Genomic DNA, 26,492 nt, shown 5'->3' on the forward strand with positions numbered 1-26,492 from the left:
GTGTGCATATTATGCATACTCAAGTTTTCCAAGACAACAGGTACTGCAAATTTAAATGTACGTATCTAGTTTGTAGCTCACAAAATTTTAGCAGCTGTTCTTTCATTAGAAGAAAGTTCTAAAACAAGAAAAAAGTGATGGAAAGAGACTGGAAAGAAAGTAAAGACACTTGTAGCTTTGTTACATTCTTCATGGGATCTTTATTGCCTCCAACATGTATGATTTACAAATTGAGCTCATAGACTACATGATTAGCAAACGGCATATAGTGATATTTTTTTTTCTGTTTTAATTGCTTGTCAATAGATTGTGTACAAATGTAACTGAAGACTACATAATACGCAAATTAATCATCTCACAGATGTCAACAATATTTGGTTTTGGTTAGTGTCCGATTTTACAACTGGGTTGGTGTTTGAAGGTACTGCCTTCAAGATCTACGCATCCAGCAGGATTGTGCTCTGGTGGTGTCTTACATCAAGTCTTCCGACACTTGTGAGTTAGAGCAACTGTCAAAGCGAGGACTTCTATTAGTTGGTTAATATAGAGCATGATTAGAAAGCCCTGCTTTTCAACATAATCTCCATTCAATGCAACAACCTTACATCACATTACTGGAAAGGTATGATAACACACTGTTGGTCAAAATTGGAGACATCTTTCTGAATCAGTAACCTTCCGATCATCCATGTACTGTTTCCTGCGGAGTGCATCCTTCATTGCACTGAACAGATGCAAGCCGGAACATGCGAGATGTGGGCTGTGGGGTGGATGAGGAAGAATAGTTTAACGAAGGTTTGTTACCTCCTCTCAGGTGTACAGACTTGTGTGTCAGCACTACCAACAGAGATGTCCAGTTGTATAGTGAGATATTTGATTGTGGTCCATCAGTCATTCCCCCTGCGGGTTCGGGGGTAAGAATAGGCCTGCGGTATTCCTGCCTGCCGTAAGAGGTGACTAAAAGGAGTCTCAAAAGTTTTGGCCTTATGTGATGGTCCCCTGTCGGGTTTGACCTCCATATCTCAAAATTCTTCTGAATAGCGAGTCGATTGGGGAAGGGTGCCTTACTTGGTGCATTGTGTCCATCTTGCGGTCAGACCTTTAGCCCACTTTCTCGTCGTCACATTGCAATCCCACTCACTCTCCATGTCTTGGGCAAGGATACATTCCTAGGTGTTGTTTCCGCCATCCACTATGCTGTGTTGCTTTCTGTGCCGACAATGACCATGGACTACTTGTCACCTGGTGTCCAGCATGGTAGCCACTCTGTTGTGGTGGGACCACCATGTACCCTGTTGGTTGTAGCCCCCTGACAACACAGGGATTGCTCTACTGATGCCTGCGCTGTTTACTCCCCATGTATGCCAAGGAGTAGATGCCTGTTTCCCTGGGGCATCAGGACTCCCGGCAATGGCCACCCTGCCAGGTGGCCCTTGCTGTGGCTGGGTGGCACCCATGGGGAGGGCCCTTGGTCAGAGTAGGTGGCATCAGGGTGGATGACACGCAATGAAGCGTGGCACATCATCTCTTGCTGGTGGCCAGCCACCAGCAGTCTCTAAGCATTTGAGGGCTCACTTTAAAGCTAACATGTATGACCCCAAATCGTTCCCCTCCCTGGCCACACCATGGGAGGAACGAAAGGCTATGAATGACAGTGAAACGTATTCGCCCCGGTATCTCGTCTGTACCAGAGCTGATGGGGAATCCTTTGTATCCGTGAAGCCTCAGTTTTTTGTAGAGCATTTAGAGGACAAGTTCGGGGAGGTGGAGGGCTTGTCCAAAATGCGGTCCGGTTCAATCTTGATAAAAACAGCATCCTCTGCCCAGTCACGAGCCTTGCTTGCTTGTAAGCAGCTGGGGGATGTGTCAGTTACCCTCATGCCTCATAGAAGCTTAAACATGGTCCAGGGCATTATTTTCCACAGAGATCTTCTTTTACAGTCCGATGATGAGTTGCGCGCGATGGGGTCTCCATTTTGTCCGGCGCATTCACCGGGGTCCGAGGGATCACTAAGTTGCCACCGGTGCCTTCATCTTGGCCTTTGAAGGTGACACATTACCTGAGAAGGTCAAGGTGATGGTCTACCGTTGTGATGTCAAGCCACATATCCCTCCCCCGATTCAGTGCTTCAAGTGTTGGAAGTTCGGCCATATGTCTTCCCGCTGTGCTTCCAGCCTCATATGTTGCGATTGTGGTCGACCATCCCATCCTGATACTCCATGTGCCCCACCTCCCATCTGTGTCAACTGTGGAGAGCAACATCCCCCTCGCTCGCCGGACTGTAAGATTCTACAGAAAGAACGGAAAATAATGGAATACAAGACCCTGGATCGACTGACCTACACTGAGGCTAAGTGGAAATTTGAACAACTTCATCCAGTACCCATGACGTCCTCTTATGCCGCCACTGTCACTCCTGCTACAGTTCCCATAGCTGCACTACATACCGTCAGCTCTCAGAGCCAGAGGACCACAGCTGCCCCCTTGGTGGTGGTGGTGGGTGGGTGGGGGGGGGGGGGACTTCACTCCCTGTTGCTCCTGCTCCATCTACTTCAGGAGCAACCCCCCCCCCCCCTCCACCCCGCAACCATCGGGGACATCAGTTCCCCCTTCCCAGCAAGAGAAGTGTAAGACTTCTTCGGCTCCTCTCACCAGGAAGGGGTCCCTTGGGGACCTCCATTCGCAAGTTCAGAACAGCGGATACCTGCAAGTGGCTGAAACAACCACCAGTCGCTGGTCGTAGGGCCTCACGGTCATCGTCTGTCCCTGAGACTGACCCAGGGAAGTCCTCCCAGCCAGAACCACTGAAGGCACAGCGCGAGAAACAGAAGAAGAAAAAGGTTCACAAGAATCCCGTCATTGCGGTGGCACCCGTCCCACCGCTTCCTACAAGCTCAGAGTTTGAGGATGAGGTCGAGATTCTGGCGTCTGCTGAAGACCTGGATCTCGCCGGTGCCCCAGACTCAATGGATGTCACTCGTGCGGGTACTGAATCAGTGGCAGCAAGTGACCCAGCGGCGTAAACTGCCTCCCCAGTCCCTTCACGCCTTTCTCGGCCATGGACAATACCATCCTCCAATGGAACTGCAGTGGTTTCTTCCAGCATCTAGCCGAGCTCCGACAACTTCTCAGCCTTCACCCTTTCCTCTGTATTGCTCTCCAAGAAAATTGGTTTCCGACAATGCGAACCCCCGCCCTCCGTTGCTATCGGGGTTATTATAGGAACCGGGCAGCTTATGAAAGGGTATCTGGTGGCGTCTGCATCTATGTCCTTCACTCCCTTCACAGCGAGTCTGTCCCTCTACAAACACCTTTAGAGGCTGTCGCTGTTCGGGTGTGGACACCACAGGCTGTTACTGTCTGCAGTCTTTGTCTTCCACTGGATGGTGATGATGTCCTGGCTGTGCTGATAGCCCAATTGCCGCCACCTTTCCTGTTACTGGACGACTTCAACACCCATAACTCTCTGTGGGGTGGGTCAGTGGCAACAGGTTGAGGCGCCACCACTGAGAATGTGATGACACAGCTCGACCTTTCCATTTTAAATGATCGTGCCTTCACACATTTCAGTGTGGCGCATGGCACGTACTGCGCCATCGACCTTTCGATCTGCAGTCCTAGCCTCTTACCATCTGTCCAGTGGAGTGTGCATGACGACCTGTGTGGTAGTGACCACTTTCCGATCTTTCTGTCACTGCCACAGCGTCACTCTTCTGGGCGCCCTTGCAGATGGGCTCTGAATAAGGCTGACTGGGACTTGTTCTCCTCCACTGCCGCCATTGCGCCTCTTTCTAATGAAGCCATTGATGCGGTGGTTCACTCGGTCACCACCAGCATCGTTACTGCCGTAGAATCTGCCACTCCCCGTTCTTCTGGGTCCCCTCGGTGGAGGACTGTGCCTTGGTGATCGCCTGCTATCGCCGAGGCGATTTAAGATCACAGGCGGGCACTCCAGCATTACAAGCGGCATCCCTCATTAGAAAACCTCATCGCCATTAAACGGCTCTGTGCGCGGGCCCGCTGCATCATTCGCCAACACAATCAGGAGTGCTGGGAACGGTATGTCTCCACCATTGGCCTCCATATTTCTCCATCGCAGGTTTGGGCCAAGATTAGGCGCCTCTATGGCTATCGGACCCCTGTCAGCGTCCCTGCCATCTCACTGAATGGAAAAGTTTGTACAGACTCCGACATTATTGCAAACCGCTTAGCAGACCATTATGCTTCAGTTCCGCTCCTGTGAATTACCCACTGGCCTTCCGCTCCATTAAAGAGCGGTTGGAACGTTGGAGCCTTTCATTTCACACCCACCATCCCGAATCCTACCATGTTCCATTCAGTGAGTCGGAATTCCACAGTGCCCTAGCCGCTTGCCCTGATACAGCTCCTGGGCCAGATCGCATCCACTGTAAGATGCTGAAACACCTCTCAGTGGACTGCCAGCTACGCCTCCTTGACTTTTACAACCGTATCTGGGTCGAGGGTGAGTTTCTGTCGCAATGGCGGGAAAGCATTGTTATCCCCGTTTTGAAACCTGGCAAGAACCCATTGGAGGTGGACAGCTACCGCCCCATTAGCCTCACCAACGTTCTTTGCAAGTTGCTCGAACACATGGTGAGCCGGCGGTTGAGTTAGGTACTCCAGTCTCGGGGCCTTCTGGCTCCATCTCAGGGTGGGTTCTGTAAAGGCCGCTCTGCCACCAACAATCTGATGAGCCTGGAGTCAGCCATCCGTATGGCCTTTGCCTGCCGTCAGCACCTCATTGCTGTCTTCTTCGACGTGCGGAAGGTGTACGATACGACATGGCGCCATCACATCCTCTCTACACTTCATGGTTGGGGTCTTCGGAGTCCACTGCCGATTTTCCTATGAAATATTCTGTCGCATCGTACCTTCCACGTGCAAGTCGCAGCCTCCCATAGTTCCTCCCGAGTTCAGGAGAACGGGGTACCAGAGGAATCAGTCCTAAGTGTCTGCCTGTTTTTAATTGCAATTAACGGGCTCACTGCGGTGGTGGGAACGTCTGTCTCAGCATCCTTGTATGCTGACGACTTCTGCCTCTACTATAGCTCCATTGGCATTGCAGCTGCTGAACGTCAGCTGCAGGGCGCTATCCACAAGGCACAGTCTTGGGCTGTAGTACATGGCTTTCAGTTTTCGGCTGCAAAGACCTGCGTTATGCATTTCTGCCAGCAACGAACAGTTCACCCTGAGCCACGGCTTTATCTTGCCAGCGAACTTCTTACTGTGGTGGAGACACATCGGTTTTTGGGTGTGGTTTTTGATGCCCGGTTGACTTGGCTCCCACATATTCGGCAGCTTAAACAGATGTTTTGGCGGCATCTTAATGCTCTGAGATGCTTGAGCCACACCAGCTGGGACGCCGACCGATCTACTCTCTTACGGCTCTACCAGGTGTTAATCCAGTCCCGTCTGGATTATGGGAGCCTGGCTTACGGTTCAGCATCCGTATCTGCTTTGCGGGTGCTGGACCCAATGCTTCACAGCGGGATCCGATTTGCCACTGGTGCTCTCCGGACCAGCCCTGTGGACAGCATACTTGTGAAGGCAGTGTCCCTTCACTACGGTTACAGCGCCAGCGTTTACTGGCCGCTTATGCTACGCATGTTTGTAGCTTGCCCGGGCATCCTAATTATCATCTCCTGTTTCCTCAGTCGGTCGTTCATCTCCCAGAACTTCAGCCCCGGTCGGGTTGTACGATCGCGGTCCGCATCAGAGAGCTTCTCTCAAGACTTGGGGTTTTCCCTCTTCCACCTCCTTTCCGGGCCCCTCTGCGTACACCCCCGTGGTGTGTGCCCCGCCCTTGCCTTCGGCTCGAATTGGCACAGGGCCCGAAGGACTCAGTCCCTCCAGAGGCCTTCCGCTGTTGCTTTCTTTCCATCCTTGCCACGTATCAGGGCTCTGGCGTTGTTTACACTGACAGTTCGATGGTTGCTGGTCGTGTTGGTTATGCTCTCACTCTAGGGGACCACAACAAACAACATTCATTGCTGGCTGGCTGCAGCGTTTTCACTGCTGAGCTGGTCGCCATCTTTCATGCCCTAGAGTATATCCGCTCCTGCCCAGGTGAGTCCTTCGTTATCTGTAGCGACTCCCTGAGCAGTTTACGAGCTATCGACCAGTGCTTCCCTCGCTCTCGTCTGGTGATGGCTGCCCAGGAATCCCTCCATACTCTTGCCCATTGCAGCTGCTCTCTGGTCTTTGTATGGACCCCTGGTCATGTCGGCATCCCGAGCAATGAACATGTTGACCGCCTGGCCAAACAGGCCACCAGTGAATCAACTCTGGATATTGGCCTCCCGGAGACTGATTTGTGAGCTGTCTTACGCTGCAAAGTATTCGAACTTTGGGACACTGAATGGCGCACCCTGACTTCACCAAACAAAGTTCGGGCCATCAAGGAGGCTACCAGTGTGTGATGCTCCTCCTTGCGGGTCTCTCACAAGGAGTCTGTTGTCCTCTGCCGGTTGCACATTGGGCACACATGTATGATGCACGGCCACTTATTGCACTGAGAGGACCCACCTCTATGTCGCTGCAGATCCATTTTGATGGTGGTCTACATTTTGTTGGAGTGTGCCCTTTTAGCTGTGCTCAGGTAGACATTTGCACTGCCTGACATGCTCCCTGCCCTTTTAACAAATGACACTGCCATGGCAGGTTTAGTTTTGTGTTTCATTCGGGCAGGAGGTTTTTATCACTTAATCTGAGTGTTTGTTATGTTTTTTTGTTATGAGTCTGGCCTTTGGCGTACGATTTTAGACTGAGTTTTAGTGTGTTTTTCAGTGGTTGGCTTTTCCTTTTTTGTCTCTATGGTAGGCCAACCACTGTCACACTCTGTGTGATTTTAATTCGTTTTATTTTATCTCTGTCTGAGTCTTTCTTGTCCTGTGTTGTCCATTGTTGTCTCCATTCTTCGTTTTCATTCTGTGTGGGTGTTTCCAGTTCTGGAAAAAGGGACCGATGACCATCGTAGTCTGGTCCCTTCAATCTCACAAACCAACCAACCAAGCAACCAACCATCAGTCATCTTGAGTGAGAGTGTCAAGAAATTCCAACATTGCAGGAGTTACAGCTGTGTGTGACTGGCCAGCATTTGGAGACCAGACAGATTTGTGGTGGTGATGATTATAATGATTGATGGTATTTGATTTGTGGGGCACTCAAACATAGGGTTATCAGTGCACAATCTTTACACAATCCAGTCTTGCCACTTTTATGATGATAAAACGATGAGCACAACACGGGAATCGAATCCAGGACCCCACGTTTGAGAGGCAGCAATGCTACCAACTAGACCATATTTGCGAGACCTGGTTGCGATGATGACGGATGCTTTGCCCAATGACTCACCATACTTTTTTTTAGTGCCAGGCCTCAGAAATTCTGTAAGTACCTATGAGTGTGCTATGGTTTTCCACAAAAAGAAGCTCTCTGCTTGGAATGCGACTTCATCACAGATACCATTTTGAAGGTTACATAACCATCTTTTGGAGCTTAATGAAATTATAGTGGCTGAAGTAGGAGTATTCCATAATGCCCCAAAACAAAATTGTGCATTTTTTCGACTAAAATTTGCTGAGAAAAAAAGTGTTGCATTACTTTTGAATGTCTCTCATAATAGTGTAGAGCAGTGCTCATCTCAGAAAAGGGGTAGTTTCCATGTAATTGAAGTGTACCACATTTACCATTAATTTAATACACTGACAACTCCATACCACTTCAAATTTTCCATCAGATTGCTGGCCTGTATGTTCGCTGTACAAGGCTATGATTTCCATGGCATTATGATATGATATAGCACTAAATGGTTACTTTCATCATTTTATTTTATTGCATCAGTGCCACAAGGAATATGGGATTTCTTCTGTGCCCTGTAGGCAGTGGGTGTACCACAGTCCAGAGGACAAAATGCATCTAATGGTGCATTAGACTTCACAATGAAAATGGTCAGAAATGGAAAGTACAAAGAAGAATGCCTTTGTAACAGGGTATTATTTGGGGAAGGTGTGGACTAGCAGCTCTCTGGAATGTGGGTGGAGGTGCAGATTATGTAAGCCACCAGTCTGTTGTCGAAACACATTATTAACAATCATACATGAAAAGAGAGTAGTGTATCTGCTGCAGACAGACCCTCTGACACAAGCACGGTGGTAAGGAAATGTTGTCAGTGTGAGACGGTATGGTGGGGCAGCAATGAGACAGCCAATAGCCAGGACTAGGCAGGCATGTTCAGCAGAACTACTCTGGTGACAAACACGGAACTGCAGGCTTGAGAGCAGTGGTGGTTGCCCACGGCACAGAACTGGCTGGAAATCACTTCGTGGCCTGGACTGTGGAGGCGGCGGCAGATTGCCAGCTGCTCACGTACAGGCAGTCAGATGACGGTTGTTGGTTCACAGCCTGGATGCAGTGATTTTGGCCACATCATAAGTCTGGCAATGACCGGCACGGGTTGTGTGTCACAATTTGGTCCAGTTATACCGATGGTGATGGGCTGGTCTTGGGGGTTAAAATACTGCAGGAGAGCCACGTTTCTGTGTCACTTCGAAACCTCTATTAAGGGGCCAACAACCAGGGACTGGCTGTTGTTATGCAGTAGTTGGTCACTGTCCCAGACTTCACTGGTGACTTGGTGGAAGTGGTTGCTGGCTTCTGCTGATGCTGCTGTGCAGGTGGGAGCATAGGCAGGCTGAAGCTGTGGCCTGATTATGGTTCTGGGCTGCTTTTCATGTTATTGCACCTCTTACTCATTGATATCTATTAGTAGACTGTAATTTTATAATACCATAACTTCCCAGTAATTTTAGAGATTGGATATCAATCCTGGTTTTAAAAAGTGCCCCAGTTCTAAGATGGAACCTGAGGAAAGCTGACTGGATTAAATATTAGTCGTACATTGAGATACAATAAATTGGATTCTGCCAAAACTGGAGAACTACAAAAGATTCACAAACCTGGTACATAAAGTGGCCCTAAATGCTATTCCTTGTGGGGTTAGGAAGGAATACACCCCCTTTTGGATGAAAGAGTGTGAAACACTAATGGAGAAATTTCTTTAGAGCAGGGACAACGAGACTGCAAAACAACTGGTCAGTACTATGAACGAGGAGCCAGGAGCAGATGGCAGAAGGCAATGGAGAGTCGAGATTTTACGTATTCCAGCAGAAAGAGCAGGAGCCTGCTGCACAAATTAGGTGGTGGGACAATGCCTCACAGGCTGTCTCTTGACTCTAGTCCATCTGAGACTGCTACTATCCCAAAACAGACCCCCAGTATCCAACAGAAGACTGTTGAAAAGAAAGAGATTTCCAGAAATGTGAAAAATATATCACTTAATAATAAACAACATGGACATGGTAAAAGAAGTGGAAACAGAAGACATTGTCAAGGCCTTAAAGCTGATGAATACAGGAAAAGTTGCTGGACCTGATTAGATCCTACCAGAATTCATGAAAGAACTAGGAATTTTAGGAAGGATGTGGTTGGTGAAATAGGATGCATCAGAGTGTGCACACTCCCTAAGATCTGGAAAGAGAAAAAGTCATCGTGGTGCTGAAACGAGCCCAAAGAATTTCAGGTCAGTATACCTGCTATGTAACTCCTATTCCAGAGAATATTACTGGCTAGATTAATTCCATACATCAAAGTCAATCTTCCAACCTGTCCGACAGGTTTTTGAGCAGGTAGAAATTGTTGTGGCCAAGTGCTGTCCCTCACAACCTATATTCAGAAAGGTTTCCAAAACAAGATGAGTACCAACCTGGTTCTCAGCTAACAATACAATATGGATTGAGGGCCTTCTGCTTAAGCAAACTAGAATCATCAAAAGCATACAGACTTACGCCTTACTCAAAAATATGTCAACAGGCAGGAAAATCGGGTTTCACTTCATGACGTGAACAGCAAGAGCTTGGCTCTGAATAATGGTCTGCCACAGGGTCCAGCACTAGTACACATTCTTTTCAATCAATATAGTACTAACATGCTATACTCAAAATTGCTTAAATTTGCAAATGTGGATGACCTGGCCGTTGCATATCAAAGTAAAAGTTTTAATGACTTTCACAAAGTATTGAATGCAGACCTGGAAGTACTGAACACCTACTACACCAAGTGCCACCTACATCCAAATCCTAACAAAAATGACCAGCACCACAATACATCTTAACAATAGACACACAAATAGAACACTACAACTCAATATGAATGGCAAATATGTCAGGCATGAGGATAAGCCTAAATACTTGGGAGTGAAATTAGATCAGACTCTGATGTGTAAGTCTGATGTATATCTCACATCTAGAAGATACAAAACAGAAACTAACATTTTATAATGCTACCCTGTCGAAACTCGGGAATCAAAGGGGGATGTGGAGCAAGTGCACTGTGGACTTCAGCCCTAGCCCTCGTCTACAGCATGGTTGAATACTGGTTACCAGTCTGGATGAGAAGTGCACACGCAGCTAAAGTGGACACCCAACTGAAGGAAACAATGCGTATAATATCTAGAACACTCGAAGCCGCCACACAACCTTGCTGCCAGTCCTAGCAAACATAGAACTCCCTAAAATTAGGTGATTACAGTTAGCCATAAGATCATACAGAAAAATCCTAGACAACCCAGAACTCCCCATACACCAAGACCTAGCACTTCTAAACAGACTTAAAGCCAGGTCACCTTTATGAAAAATTGGTGAAGAACTGTGAGGCTTCGACTTGAAGACAGCTCAGAAAGAATTGTGGGATGTAGATGAACATAAGAACTGTAATTCGGTGGACGACCCCAGCAAGAAGACTGACGTATTCGACCTCCCGAGGAAATTGTGGACAACTTTGAAGGGGTCTGTCGGGCAGTTCCAAATGTGAATGGGGGAAATCCAATTGATGGACCATTTACTTGTGTGTGAAGTTCACAGTTATGAGCGTGATCTGAAGGATATGCACAGACTAATCCAACTCAGCCACAGAGTAGCTAAAAAGTATTTGTAATATTGTATAATATTATAAGAAAATATATAAAAATATTGTAACTCACTACAGAGCTATCAGAATATTTTAGTTATTACAATATGTCATGAATGCCTTAGTAAATGCTAAATGAGTAAATAAAACAAAAAAACTAGCAGGACATTAAAGATCTGCTGTGCCTATTGCAATAATACATGCACTGGAAATCAACATACAAAAATAATTTGGAAAGATATCTCTAAGTGGAGGCTCAAAAAAATTTATGAACTACATTTTTTCTTATTTGTTAATTTAGACAAGTTCAAAATTATATTCTGCTTGGTTATCGTAATAATACATTTGACATTCATTGCTCGTCTGTTTATAATCCATTTGCCTTGCTCCATGTGTAACTCACTGTCATCCTATTTTTGCTGTCATCTCGCGAGGCACACTGGCGAACTGAAACATTGTCACCACCTGCTCAATAGCATGCTGATCCATATTTTGAATTCAATACAGCAACGACTCTGCATGCCATGGATTTGGCAAGTCCTCGGAATGTTTCTAGAGGTATGTAGCACCCGATATATATGTACTGGTCACAGAGTTACAATAAAGTATGAGCTGGTGCCAAGCCGGAGCCCAATGTGTCCTAGGTGCACTCTGTCGGGTTCAGGTCAGACGAATTTGGTGGACAAGGCTTCAACATCTCATTCACTACCGGGCTCCTCAGACCATTTTAGCACAATTATGGCCTCATGAGAGGGACAGTTATTCTCCTGGATGATACCCGTGCCATCAGGGTAGACATTGTGCGTGGAGGGTTGCGGGTGGTCCTCAATAATGTTCACAGCTGTCACGGTGCCTTCGATCACTATTACAGGTCCTGTGGCAGCCCAAGTGAATGTCCTCTGTAGCGTAATATTGCCCCACTGGCCTTTGCCTGTGATGTGGTGCCGATTTCAAACATCTGTTTGCCTGGACAAAGGCATATCAAGTCATAACTGTCAACCCAGTGTAACATGAAACCTGAGTCATCTGACCGGGAGGTATGTTTCCATTGATCCATTATCAGTCTCAGTCCCTTGCTCACTGTGATTACTGAAGATGGCGGTACCATCCATCAGGATGTAATGTGATGTCATCAATATTGCGGACATCCGTATTTTGAGCTTACAGTATATGGTGACTGTGTCATCAGACTTTACAGTCATGAACAGACACAGATAATGTGTAAAATACTTACCTGCAGAAATAACATGAAACTAATGGGACAATAGCAGGAATCAGAGGGATTTGGGCAAGGAAACACTAAACATGTGGTGTGCGTACTGTAAGACCTTTGGTACACACACCATCAGATTAGTTGATTTGTCACTCTAATGAAGTGGGCGAGTGTCAGCAATATATTTCGTGGTCTTATCGTGGCGTGTTTATCTTCTGCCATTAGGTCAGACGATAGAAATGCCACTTGCACGCTTAGAGTAGCAGATTGATGGTAACCAACTTTAAACAGAACTTGATTAATTTTCACACACATTTATTAAAATAATAAAAAGCATAGAAATTACTTAACTTGATTCTGGATGCTGTTTACAATTGGCAATATGAAGTTCCTTTGGTCTGGGTACGTTAATCTTATTCTCACATATCTCTGATACTTGACAAAGTGTCTACATTTCTCTTCATGGCTATGTACAGGAATATGATAATCTTATTAGGCGCGGACTGAAACTTGACTATAGACTGGTACAGACTAATGTAGATTGGTACAGACTAATGCAGACTGGTACAGACCAATGCAGACTGACTAATCGGAGGTCTGTACACTCGTTATAATACCTCATGCGTTCCGGTATCACTGCGCGAGTGTGATCTGCGAGGAGAAAAGGTTCTACGTTAGCAGCAATCTCATTGGCTGCGTTACATATTAATACACGGATCGGCAGAAGCAGAATTTGGTCCATCTTTATGGCAGCGCCATCTCGTGGTGTGGAGATGGACAAGCGCTGCACCTGCGCTGTAGTGCTTAGCGGGGCGCGCTCTAATGGGAAAGTTGTGTACGCGCTGACTGCGCGGAACTATGTACACAACAAAATATATATCAGTCATAGTAATGAAGATACACAAGAACAAACAAAGACATTAATAATCAGCAAAACCTCAATTAAAAAAAAAACCTGAAAAAGGAAACTAGTTTCAGAAATTTCACTTGTCCTACACAGCTTAAACAAAGTCAGCGATACTATGAATGTGCACATAGCTCCAAAAACCATTAACTGTAAATTTAACTTGACGCATATAACTCAAACGAATTTAATGATACCACAAAACCAAACAGAGCATTACAAAGCTTTATCAAACATTTCACTCAATTTATGTAGCTGAAACAAAGACAGTGGCACAACAACACCAAAACTCGAAATCTCCCACCGTAAACAACACACTGCACTAATAATTTCAAACCTGAAAATGAATGTATTGCCCATAACTCTAAAACTGCCAACATCACACTATCTCACTAACGGACTGCCACAAACACTTTAAGTATTATTCGTACAAACAGCACTAAAGCATTGCAGTAAATCACTAACAACACTCACAGATGATTTAGAAACATAAACATCCCACACTTCAGAGTGCCACTGCATAGTCTGACACACCCTCTTCAGACTCGATCAATTTGAAATATGCTGTGCCACAGTGATGTCACACAACATGACACAGTTTATGTTACAGGTCAAAAACAGACAGGTTGTACCACAAACTTCATTTCACCTACCCACTGCAGTCATAATTAATGCTTTGGGGTCAATGTGGGAACACACAGGCATCATCCTGTACTGATCCCCATCTTTAACACCATGGACTGAATTGCTTGCTTTGAAACACTTGTGCCTGCGCCGACACTTTACTCTGCTTTCAGTTCTGCCACAGGTGCTGATTTGCAGAGCAGACGTGCTTCTGTCCTCCACTATGTGTGATGAGGCATGTATGTGCAACATCTTGTTGCCTACTTGTAGCTGCACTGCCCTTTGACAACTTTCCATGTAGACTTGTGTTGGTACCCTAGGAACATCTGGCCAGCTTAGCCACTTCGAGATGCTCATTCCCAGGTGCCAGGCCATAACAATCTACCCTTTACTGAAGCCACTTGATTCCACATTTGAAGTCTGTATCATTGCCAGAATGATTTCCCATTCATCTCATTTTCCACTTATTTACTTGTATTACTTCATAGTATGCCTGTCATGCCATTGAGCACTGTGGGGTGGGTAATGGTCAGGATATTTTAGCTCAGCAGTATGCACCTCTCCACAGCTCACAGGCTACCCTCAGTTTTTGAGTGTTTTATATGTTAAAAGACCATTTCTCAATTCCATAAGTGGAATCTGGTAATAAACTCTGACTGGAACCTTTCCTTTTGACACATTGGATGCTTAGATTTGTACAAGATGATGATGATTATTAGTGTTTTAGGGTGCACAACAGCAAGGTTATCAGCGCCCATTCCCAAAAGTTCAATTCAGAGCCGAATTGTGAGAGAATGGGTATTGTTCAAATTGCAAGATTGGATACAGCACATCAAAACAGGGAGATAAAACTAAAAATAAAATACCACAGCAAATGAATGCTGAGCCCCTGGGGGGTAGATTTGTACAAGCTATTTTGTGTATCAAAAATATCTGATGCCACTTTTATTCTCGAGTTGCTTGCTTTCCATGCTAATCCAGCCATTGTTTTCAGCTGCCCTAAATACAAAATCTCATCATCTGAGTCTGTGACTTCATTGATAGTTTGTTCTTCTTTGTTTTAGATGTTTTTATTGCACGTTATTTAGACTTATTAGAATTGATTTTCAGGCCTGATTTCAAACTTCCTGTTTTCCCTCTTAGTTATTACAGTTTATTTACACTAAAAGCAATCAATAAAGATGGTTCAGATTCCATTAACATGTATTCCATATTCTTTTGCCTGGTTTATAGATCTGAAAGCTTCCCCTAAGACTGCTGAGAATATATTTATTGATATGTAACCTCATTTTCTCACTCAGCTTTCAGTTCCGAATTTTAGGCTTAATGGAAGTTGTAGATTTAATGCTTATTTTGAAATTCTTGTACAATATTTCTTTGTCATTAGTTACTGTGTTAGCTGCCATCTTAACTGATTTCTCATATAAAGTTTTCCCCATTTCTCCTCACAACCTCTCTAAGAAATTTCTGATTAGTCTTTCTTTGGGTAACATATTCTGTCATGCTTCAGTTATTGTTTGCTCTTAATTGCACCATCTGTTTAACTGTTACAGTGTTCTATTTAAGATTATCCTTGCCAAACTGACACAACTTTTCTCTTTCTCCCTCAATATATTTGTTAAATAATAGCCTCCTTTCATCTATGTTGGAATAAATTGTTGACCATCTTTCGTAATTTGATCTGGTGTGGCACTCTGTTGTCCTTAAATAATGTCCACTTTTCTGATTTCACTCCTGATTAGTTTCTTTCTTCCTAGTTTTGTGACTATTTTTCCCTGTGTTTTAGTAGTCCATGACAAACTGATAGCATAAAGTTGTTTAAGACTATCACACTGTATTCTCATAAGGTAGATGCTCAGTGTTTTTGAGATAACTGCAAATAACTTTGTGGATGGTCACTGCCTCTTACTACACATGGAATGATTTGTTGGCTAGGTGCAGTGGTTAGCTTGTGAGATACATTGATTACGAGGCTGTTGCAGTCTGGACACCCTATCCATTCTGTGTTATGACACTGGTGGCTCAGTTCACATTTGAGTTTCAGTGGCAACTATGTGGAATAGAGAGACTGCCTCACATACTTTGGCCAACATTTGTTTAGCAATTTTCCTGGGTTTTTTCCCAGCATGAGTTGCTGGCGGTGGAGGGTGAACCTTTGACATTGCCAATCACTCATCCTGGCAAAACATCAGGAAAATTGTTAAGCTAGCATCAGCCGAAGAACCCAAGACAGAAGCCAACAGGCAATAGATCTGCAACTATGAATGTTTACACATTATTGCAGGGAAGATGTACATACACTGCCGGGGGGGGGGGGGGGGAATTAGTACCACCTTTAGACATTTGCAATTCATCCAAGATTTATTGTTGCAACAGTACATGTGGAGTACATGAAATGATTACATTCATGGATCAATAGCACAGGAGATTCTTAGATAGCAGGAATTTACCCATGCTGAAACACCCATATTAGTACGTGGTGCAGCCTCCACAGGTGGCAATGCACACGCTTACTCTGGCATCCAGTTGATTGTACAGATGGCGAGTACTGTTCTGGTTTATATTATTCCACATGTGCTTGACCTGTTCATGTTGTTCTATAAGAGTTGTTGGTTGACGAATCATGTAAGTCACTTCTTGTCACTTACATGCTCGATTGGGGTTATCGTGCTGGCCATGAAATTGCTTCACACCTTGCAGAGAACATTGAGTTTCACAGGCAGTGTGTTGGCAAGCATTATGCTGTTGGAACAACGTATTACAATTCTGTTGCAAGAACAGCACAAGTCCAAGGCTAACAACATTCTGCATGTACTGAACACCGGTGTCAGAAGAGCTGTGCATGTAAACGCTGTGGTGTGAGTGGAAGACCAGATACAGGAATGCTTGTCTGTAACCCCACTGCTTCCAGTGGCTTGGATGGCCTCCTCTCGGCCCCCTTGCCGTGAGGAGGTCATTTCAACTAGGTTGCAGCGTGGGCACTGTCTTTTTAGGCATCACCATTTGTTAAGTGGTGCTTCCCCACCACATTGTGCCCGGCTTTCATCTGTCTGCCATTTCCTGATGGAAAGCTCTTTTTTTAATGGCTTAAATTCCTGCTAGTGTTTGCCGTCTGAGCTACTGGCCGTTTTAGCAAATGATGCACGGGCTGTTGACCGCGTTTTACTTTTTATCCATCATCACAATATGGCAAAGGCCATTTAATTTTTAGTTCTGGACCTCCATTTCTGTATTGCATACTTTATAGACCTTTCTCCACATCCTTGTTCTTAGCTGTCCTCCCTTCGATCAGTTGGGGTTGACATGTAGTCATGTTTAACTCCTCTCTTTGTTTTTGTGTTTTACAGTTTTGACGTAGGTGTGTATGACCCTAGTTGTTTTTGCACCCTAAAATAAAACAAAAAAGAATCCACTGTTAATAACATTTGCAACAGTTCATGTGGATGCATTTGGGCCCACAAGCCAACTTATTTGTGCTGCGGTTGCTGCACAAAATTGCGACTGCTGCCCTTGCGACACAACGATCCTGGCAGGCATCTGTGCTACAGGGACATCCAGAAACTTGTCTGTGTGTTTGCCCAATCTGCCGCTTCTGCTTGTATGATACGCCAATCCTGGCGGGCATCTGTGTGTTTTAAAATGTTCATGTGACATTCACTATTACAGGGTACATGCAAATGATGCTCTGGTAACTATGCCACTATGCCATTTGTTATCAGATGGTGATGAACCCTTATCAGTACATTCACTACCCTCAGGTGGCATACACAGTCATTGGATCAAAATCGACATCTCTCCAGATGCACTATATCTAAATAAATAAGAAACAGTATTAGATCTATTCACTCTCTGTCAAGTGACACCAATGTTCTGGGCCTGAAAGATTTTTCACTATATATTTTAAGCCTCTTCCTTCAGTTTGCTAGGTGAGACCTAAACCATTTATTTACAGCCCACTTATAACCAGTGCTTCAAGTTTACATGCGATCAGCTATGTCAAATGCTTTACCGGGATCTAGGATAAACCTGTTACATGTTTTCCTTCTAAAAGTACTTTTGTAAATTTTGCCATTGCTGGTTTTATCTTCTTTCCTGACTTGATTATAAACTGTTCCTTGCACAGAAGCTGTTATTTATTTAAATGATCCATAATTCCATTTTCTGTTTTGATTTCTATTATTCTTGAAACAGAAGCATTAGTGAAACTGATGTCTAATCCTTTATATTTCTATATCTCCTTTGTGGATGGAAGGAAATTCTGTGTGGTATAACTAATCAGAAAAGTAACCAGATACGAATGACTCATTTATTACATCTCTTAGGGGTGTTTTTATGCTGTTAATACAGTCATTTAGTAGACACATTGGAACACCATGGAGAGCAGTTGGCATTTTACTCTGAAATTGATGTACGAACCCACCAATTTTATCCTTAGCGATGGACAGTGGTTGGTATGCCACCACTGTCAACGGCGTCTTCAGACATGCCTTTGCTGCTCATTCGGCCTCATCGCTGAAGACAATTCGACTCCACTCAATGAGATTTCTGCCAAACATGTTCTGGAGGTGCCCCAGACAATGGTTGGATACCAACTTGACAGTTGCCCACCATATGGCCCGACAACCAGGGTGTAGTCTCATTTCATAGGGAGAACATCCAACAACTCTGTCAATAACAGGTTATGTAAGGTCCAGAAGTGGATCGATGTGTTGTTGACTTGCTCTGTTTGTGAAGCTCATTGACTTGAATACATCATCCAATTTTTTTGAAAAGTAATCATTTGTTTGTACATGTACATCACATGTACTGATTTCTGTCCCATTTGGATAATTCCTTCATAATGTGTCATATTTTACTTCCTCTTTTTTGCAATAATGATATGACATCTCAAAGTTTTTATGTGATCAATAATGTAAGATAAGTGTCTGGTTATTCTTGTAGCACTTTGTAACGGGATATCCTTCTCTAGCATTACTTTGCCTCAGCAGTAGTTGTCAATACTAGAATTATTTTTTGGATTTTGGACAGGTCAGTATTATCTCAGCTACTTTTCTGGAAACTTTCATATAATTTTATACACGTGTGTTATATTTCTAGCTAAAATTTATGAAAAGGAATTACGTTATTTTGGATGCTATAATCTTTAAATACAAGTTCTGAATGTACAGTTAAAATTATTTTTTAGAAGCATTTGAAATTACAAATTATTTGGCACACTTAAAATTTCTATTATTAATTACACAATCTAGTTCTGTTTACTATGTTTATTTCTGGATTCATTTATGAAATAATAATCAAAACTAATAGAAATTCATTTATCAAGAAAAATTGTAAACCCTTTGGAATATTGTTATTTCTGCTGAATGAAGTAGTAGTAAGCATGCCTCTGATGTGATCGGACGTATTTTTGTATTTTGTGCGAACAGTGTAATTTTGGCTTTGTTAATGTGAAAAATCAAAAGACTGTACGATATACTAAAATGTGGCAAAATATATTAATGTAACAACAAAAACTTCTGCAACAACGATCTTCAACTTTATTTAGATCAATTCAATGATGAGGACGTAAGATGGGAGAATTTCAGCTTCAAGAATCAGAACCCTATACAAGTAGAACTGAAGCCAACTATACATGAAAGGACAAGTAAACTAGAAAGTTTACTGTAATCTTCACTCCTCTCAAATCTTCATAAAATACTAATGTGGACAATAGCTGCAAGTAGGAAGGAGGGGGTAGATCACAACTTGTGAGATGGGTACAAGGTATTCAAGAACCTGTTGCTCACTTCATCCACTTTCATCATATTGTTATTTAAGTCTTCACAAATAAGAGATTGTCCTTCAGGTGTACATATCTTATCTAGCACTTGCATTAATTTTGCGAAAAAGTTAATTGACATAGCTGTGCTATATAAGCACAGAGTAGTCAGTTTTAAGTGTGTGTGTGTGTGTGTGTGTGTGTGTGTGTGTGTGTGTGTGTGTGTGTGTGTGTTTTTAACTCTGTCAGTGACAGCTTGAAATATTTTTCTTCTCTAATAATCTTTTGTAGTAATATGCTGATTGATGAGAAGTTAAAACTACGTATTCAGTTTCAGTTCTTTTGCACTAGTGTCCATTAAGCTGATGACCAAACTATATGTAAGTTTAATTTCTAATTGTTGCACTTTGTTCCTTATTGATTGAACATTTTGGTGAAAGACTGTCAGTTAGTTAAAGTTATTTAACTTGGGCATTTCTTCTTCCTTCTTTCTATCAAAAAGCCCTTTAAATGGTAAGGAGGTTTTGTCCTTTTACTTACACTGCTGCTGCTAATGCTAATGCTAATGCTACTGCTACTGTGGCCATTGATTCTTCCTCAGCTTCTGGAAATCTTGCTCCCACTAATATTGTTTCTCCTTTTCCCCCACTTCACCGCATCCTGGTTTTCACATTCCTTGCTGTTACTGCTGTTGCACTAGCTGCTGATTCTGAAGACTATAATGATACTGCTGCTGAATTTGTTACTTTCTCCTTTGGCAGTGCCATCAAAATTATTCCACTTGCAGCTGCTTCATCTGTGACATCTACGGACAGGAGGCAGGCTTATCTTCAGTAGCCCACTGCTGCTTGTGTTCTTGAGGGAAACCTCTTCTCTGTTGTCTTCTGCTGTGTCTAGTGATACAGGATGACGTATGTCACTGTTTTTGAAGTTAGTTTTCATTAACTGCCCAAGGTTTCTTTCTTTCTGCATTCCATGTTTCTTGAAGCATCATTTTTTCCAGGTCAACTGTTCTGAGAAAGAATATGTTATTCATAGATTTGCAGATATTTTTGGTAGATCTTGCTGGTTTTCCTCATTAACACATGACCAGCCTATTAGATCATACACGTGTACCTGTGAGTAAGGCCTATTACAACAAATTTTTGTTTTTTTTAGTCTATTTAAGGGTGCCTTCTGTGTCCGAGGTGCTTCCGTAAGTTCATTTTTATATATCTCATTTGCACCACCAAATATTATGCATTGATTTTTTAATTTCTAATTAGTATAACTTAATTACATTTTTCAATTTTTTTTTACATGTATACACCAAGTTTTTATAAAACCAGTAACTCTTGAACCCATACTGATATCCTAATGTTTCTGCTGACCCTCTTCTGTGACTGTCAGAACAGAGGACAACATTCATGTTTCACTATCCAGAATGTCTTGTCTTATTTCAGTTTCTATGCATTCACATTCAATTGGTCGCTTGGAAAGTTTGTTTTCATAGTGAATGTTGTTTCCATCACTCAAAGACAAAATTAAATGTCCATTTGAAAGTCCCTGATGAGGGAAGTCAGGTTTTTTATCTTTCATTGTATTATGATTTACTCTGTCAGAAATTTTACTGTCTTCGGCCAGGCACATAACTTTTTTGTTGCACATTAAATCAGTCTTGCTTCAAGATATTTTTAGGTTAAAATAGTTTTTTGTGACATTAACTGAATTTTCACTTGGTGCTCGGCAGAATACGATAACAATATTAAACTGCTTTCAGATGTTCTGCAAAACAAAAGGAAATGTTTTCTATTTAACATAATTTTTTTATGTTACTGCACTGATAATATACTTTGAACTCTCTTTCTCCACAAGGTTCACATAAAAACTACACCATATAATTCAAATGTCTCACGATCACACAATAAGTTTTTCAATTCCAAGTGAGCAAAACGGTATGAATTATACTGAAGGAACATATGTTGCTGAATGTAGTTTAATATCTTTACTACACTACATTTAACTGAAGATAGTCACATTTTATAGAGAGATTTCTTGTTACCAAGTTGTTTTCTTTTCCAAGTTGTTCAGCAGTATTGTATCTTCTTTAATAAGTCAGTTATTGTCTGAAGTTGGTCTTGGGAGCCACAAACTGATTCACTAAATAAACAAATTCTGTAGAACATCCACAGTTTGTGATTTTTATTTGTAAACATTAAATTGTTCTAGCAAGCAGTCAATGAAGCCATTAACATTATTTTATTGTGTTGGATAATGGCAGTATCCATATTTTTAAAATCTGCACAAAAATGTACAAGTGTGATGTGGAAAGTAGTATTTGGTCAGTCAAAATGTCTAAATTTACAGGATGCACACAGTAGAGGAATCAGGATAATTTTTATTGAAACAAATAATGCTACGGGCTGTTTCATCATCAGTTATTGATACAAAAGAACAGCCACTTCACCTGTTGTTTTTCTAAATTATTTTCTTTTTTGTCTATTGATAATCTATGGGAGAGACATTCAATAAGTAATGCAACAATTTTTTTTCTCAGCCAACTTTGACTGAAAAAGTGCGGAATTTGCTGTGGGACATTGTAGAATATTCCCGCTTCAGCCCATATGAAGTTCAAACACATGGCAGCACTATATGTAGCCTTCAAAATGGCGTCTATGACAGAGGTACATTCCAAGCAGGGAGCTCTCATTGAGTGTGGTTTTTTTTTTTTTTTTTTTTTTTTTTTTTTTTTTTTTTTTTTTTTTTTTTTAAAAAACCAGAGACTCACAGATACTCATAGGTGCCTGCAGAAAATGTCTATGGAGATCTGACATGAACAAAAGCATGGTGAGTCAGTGGGCGAGATGTCTGTCGTCATCGCAACAAGTTCACACAAACCTGTCTTATCTCACCTGTGCCAGCTGGCTGTTAACAACTTGACTCCTGCAATGAGTTCATGATCACAAAAATGCAAATGAACTTCTCCATTACAATGCAGGGCCTCACTCAAGTCTCTGAGAGCAGCTCACAAAACTTCATTGGACTGTTGTTCCTCATCCACATTACAGTCTGGGTCTTGCACCTTCCAAACTTCCATCCCTTTGGCCTACTGAAGGGTATACTTTATGGGAAGCAGTACATGAATGATGGGGAGGTTATTGATGCAGCAAGACATTGGATCTGATATTGACCAGTAGTGTGCTACCATGTGGGCATATAGGCCAGTGCATTGAATGGAATTATGTTGAAAAATAGTATTTTATTAGCCAGAAGAGTGGGGAATGATATGGTGTATTGAAATCCTGAATAAAACCAACCTTCATTCAGCAAAAAGTGTTGCATTATTTATTGAACACCTCTCGTAATCTTGACACTTCACATCTTTGACTTTTACACTTTTCATCATCCTATGCCAGCTGCTTTAGTTTTATCTGTTTATGTTCTGGACTGCAGTTTTACCCATGTGTTGTGAATGCAGTGAGTGAGGCATTATGCGGTGACTGTTGGAATTATTTAGTTTGCAGTTTTCATTATTTTCTCAAACCTAAACAAAAGTGATAACACATGCATGGAATTTTGGTACTTTCTGTCCTTCCCCAGATACTAATTCAAAGCCCTTTTTCCGTAGGATGTAAGTCCTGATGACCTCAGAGAACTCCTCCCAAGCCATCAGCCAAGGTTTGTTGTTTATAGTTACCGAATGGAACATAAAGATGGAAGAGTCTCATTTCCCATGTGTTTCATCTACATCACACCAAGAGGTTTGTATGGCATTAAAATGTAAGCTTGGGAATAACTAAGAGACACTTATATCTTTAATTAAGAATAGAACGTCAGAGATGAAAGAAGAAAAAGAAACTGTGCTAGAATAGTGTAGCTCATTGGTTAAGCACCAGACTACAGATCTAAAGGTTTGTGTGTCACTCCCTTATTTAAATGATCTCTCAAGAGACCTGTGGTGAAATTTAAGAAGTGGGATGTTTTGTGCAGTGATTGCAATTTAACACTAAACAGTAGAAAATCTAGTGTGTAATTTCTGAACAGAATCAGCAGTAAATCATTACTCAGTCACACCTTTCAATATGTGGCACAAAATGGAATAGTAAAGGAAGAGATAAGGTGACAAAGACAAATGCCACTAAGTGGTATATTGGGAAAATTACCAGAAATGTATGTGGGTCATTCAGTAATTAAAGGGACAAATTGGTCTCTAGAAAAAAGCATTTATTTTTACAGAACAGTACTTTTTCTACTTTTCAATATAATCCTCTTGAACATTATGTTCCAATGGGCTAAAAGCTTTTTCATTGTGACTGCAAAGAACTCTTTATCTTGATGTTTGAACCAATTTCCCACAAACTTTTTCACCTCCTTGTTGTCCTGGAACCTCTTCCCAGGTAATGCCCCCTTCAGTGCACCAAACAAATGGAAATCACTAGGTGCTAAATCAGGACTGTAAGGGGTATGAGGCAGTATTTCCCAGCCCATTTTGCTGATGGTTTCATGGGCCTGTTGAGCAATGTGAGGACGTGTGTTGTCTTGCTGGAGAATCATACCTCTCCTCTGAGATCCACGATGTCTCTCCCTCATGGCTGGCTTCACCTTGTTTAAAAGCAAATCTGAGTAGCATTGGCTGTTCATTGTATGCTGCTCTTTGAGATAATCACAAAAAACTTGACCTTCAGCATCCCAAAACACTGTCAACATGACTTTTCCTGCTTGGGTTTTTAACTTTTTCTTGACAGGTGAGTTGGTGTGCTTCCACTCCATGCTTTGTCTTTTTTATTCTGGCTCATAATAGTGATCCCAATTTTCATCACAAGTTAAAATTTTGTTAAGGAAGTGCTCATCTTCTCTTTCATAATGTTCCTTTAACTCTGTGCACACTCTCAACCTTGTTTCCTTGTGTAGCCGTGTTAACTCCTTTGGGACCCAGCTTGCATGTTTTGCGGTACTTCAGCTTGTTACAGATAATGTTATGAACTGTACCAGTACTAACTTCAAACTTATCAACTATAATTTCCACAGTCACACGGCGGTCGGCACGAACAATGTCATCAATTCGACTTTCAAGTGACGGAGTTGAAACTGCAAACGGATGGCCAGAACAGTGTTCGTCAGTCATTGACTCGCGACCATTTTTGAATTGCTCTACCCACTTGTAAAAATTTACACGATTCAAACAACAATCACCATAAACTTTAGATGTTCTACACTTCATATTCACTGGTTTCTCGCCATCAGCAAGTAAACAATGAATAACGAAATGTTGTTTAACTAATGTGGACATTTCAAGTGGACTCACCATCCTGAAATGTATTTTTGAGGTTATAAACAAAACAATGTTGATATATCAGCTGACCAGGGCTCATCCCTGTGATGCCAACTTAAAACCATAGAAGTAAGAAACTTGCCCTACTAACAGTTTTTTCCCCAGACCATTTTGTCTCTCTTAATTATTGAATGACCCTTGTAGTTCCTCCATAACAGGTGTACCTTGCACAACACTTGTAGTGTTATCTTCACAATGAATGAACACAAGTTTAATGATAAATTTATTTGTGTCACACAGTAATTTCATAGATGCTCAACAAACTCCATTGATAGGTACCAATATTTGAAGGACTGTAAAAGATTCTGTTTTCCTTTTGAAACATACCATGCAGCAAACACAACCGTAGAATCAGAGAAATTACGATATAACAGAAGCACAGTGGCAGCCAGTTTTCTTGTGTGACATGTAAGGGTGGAACTGAGGGGGGGGGATTGGATTTCAGATTTTCATAGTTTTTTCTTTTCTTAAGCATACTTTAAATAAAATTTTTCACCGGAAGTGTTTTACTTTACCGTTAAATCATCTGGTAGACCATATCATTAATGTTTTTCATAACATTCTTAATTTGGAACAAAAACAATCAATTTTTGACAAAATAAGGTACTTGAATAGGTAAAAAAATCTACTCACCAAGCGGCAGCAGAACATTCGTAATGGTCTGTGTGTGTGTGTGTGTGTGTGTGTGTGTGTGTGTGTGTGTGTGTGTGTTTCTGCCGCCACTTGGTGAGTAGATTTTTTTATCTATCCAATTACCTTATTCTTAATTTGGAGTAACTTAAGACAGAAATGCTAAATAAAATGTGTTACTTACATAACAGCTGCTGCAGAAGATGGCAATCTTGCATCACTATGAATTCTAGTATTTTGTTGAATCTTTCATCTGGTATATCTCAAATCAATAAATGAGCAGGCTTGAAATAAAAGCACAGTTCTGTTTTCTGACTTCATATCACTTAATTAAACATTAATTCTGTGATAATGCAACACAGAAATAGTTGGCACTTGATAGCTGTCTTCCTTTTTGTACAATATTTGCTCCACTGCAACCTGTGAGCGCACACTTCTCTGGAACATGACACGTTGTCGTAATTGCTCCTTTACAATACTTACACCTTTTACCTGTATAGTGTTACTCGAGCTATATAACTGGCCATGGTTCCAAGTACCATGAATATAGAAGTTGTACACCTACTATTGTCATTTGAATTATAAATAACGTATGTCCTAGTAGGGAAAATTAACTGTTCTGCAGCTGTATAGCTTGGAAAGCAGACCATTATTCAAAAAATACTAAGAAATGAACCTTCAAAGTTTGTTTTGTTACTCTGACAGTACAATTTTTGCAGACTAATAAACCTAGATAAACACACAGATGTGTGATACCTCAAAGAGAAACTCAAAATGGCAGGGTTCATCGAAGGAGAATAGGAAAGCAAAAACAGAAATGCTGAATTTTGTTTTCAAATGTTTATTTGCTAAGGAAGATGCAGGATTACTGCCTCAGTTTAATTCATGTAACACTGAAAAGGTGAGTAAGGTAGATATTAATGCCACAGCATTGAGAAACAGCTGAAGCCACTACCATATAACCAACAAGATTCCAGGGCCTGATGGAATTCCATTAGATTTTATAAAGAATTTGCTGCTGTGCTGGGTCCAATTTAATTCCTAATATACAGTAGCAGTATTATG

At 42.2% G+C, this 26,492-nt stretch overlaps 1 protein-coding gene across 1 annotated transcript in view; it reads left to right on the forward strand.

Moving 5' to 3' along the window:
* LOC126194630 (glia maturation factor beta) overlaps positions 1-26,492 on the forward strand; it is a 35,290-nt gene that overhangs the window by 1,534 nt on the left and 7,264 nt on the right. The window contains exon 4 of the mRNA XM_049932798.1: positions 23,094-23,226. Coding sequence (XP_049788755.1) covers positions 23,094-23,226 — 133 coding nt within the window. The remainder of the gene's footprint in view (positions 1-23,093; positions 23,227-26,492) is intronic.

The sequence above is a fragment of the Schistocerca nitens genome, chromosome 7, assembly GCF_023898315.1.
Source record: "Schistocerca nitens isolate TAMUIC-IGC-003100 chromosome 7, iqSchNite1.1, whole genome shotgun sequence".
Taxonomy (NCBI): domain Eukaryota; kingdom Metazoa; phylum Arthropoda; class Insecta; order Orthoptera; family Acrididae; genus Schistocerca; species Schistocerca nitens.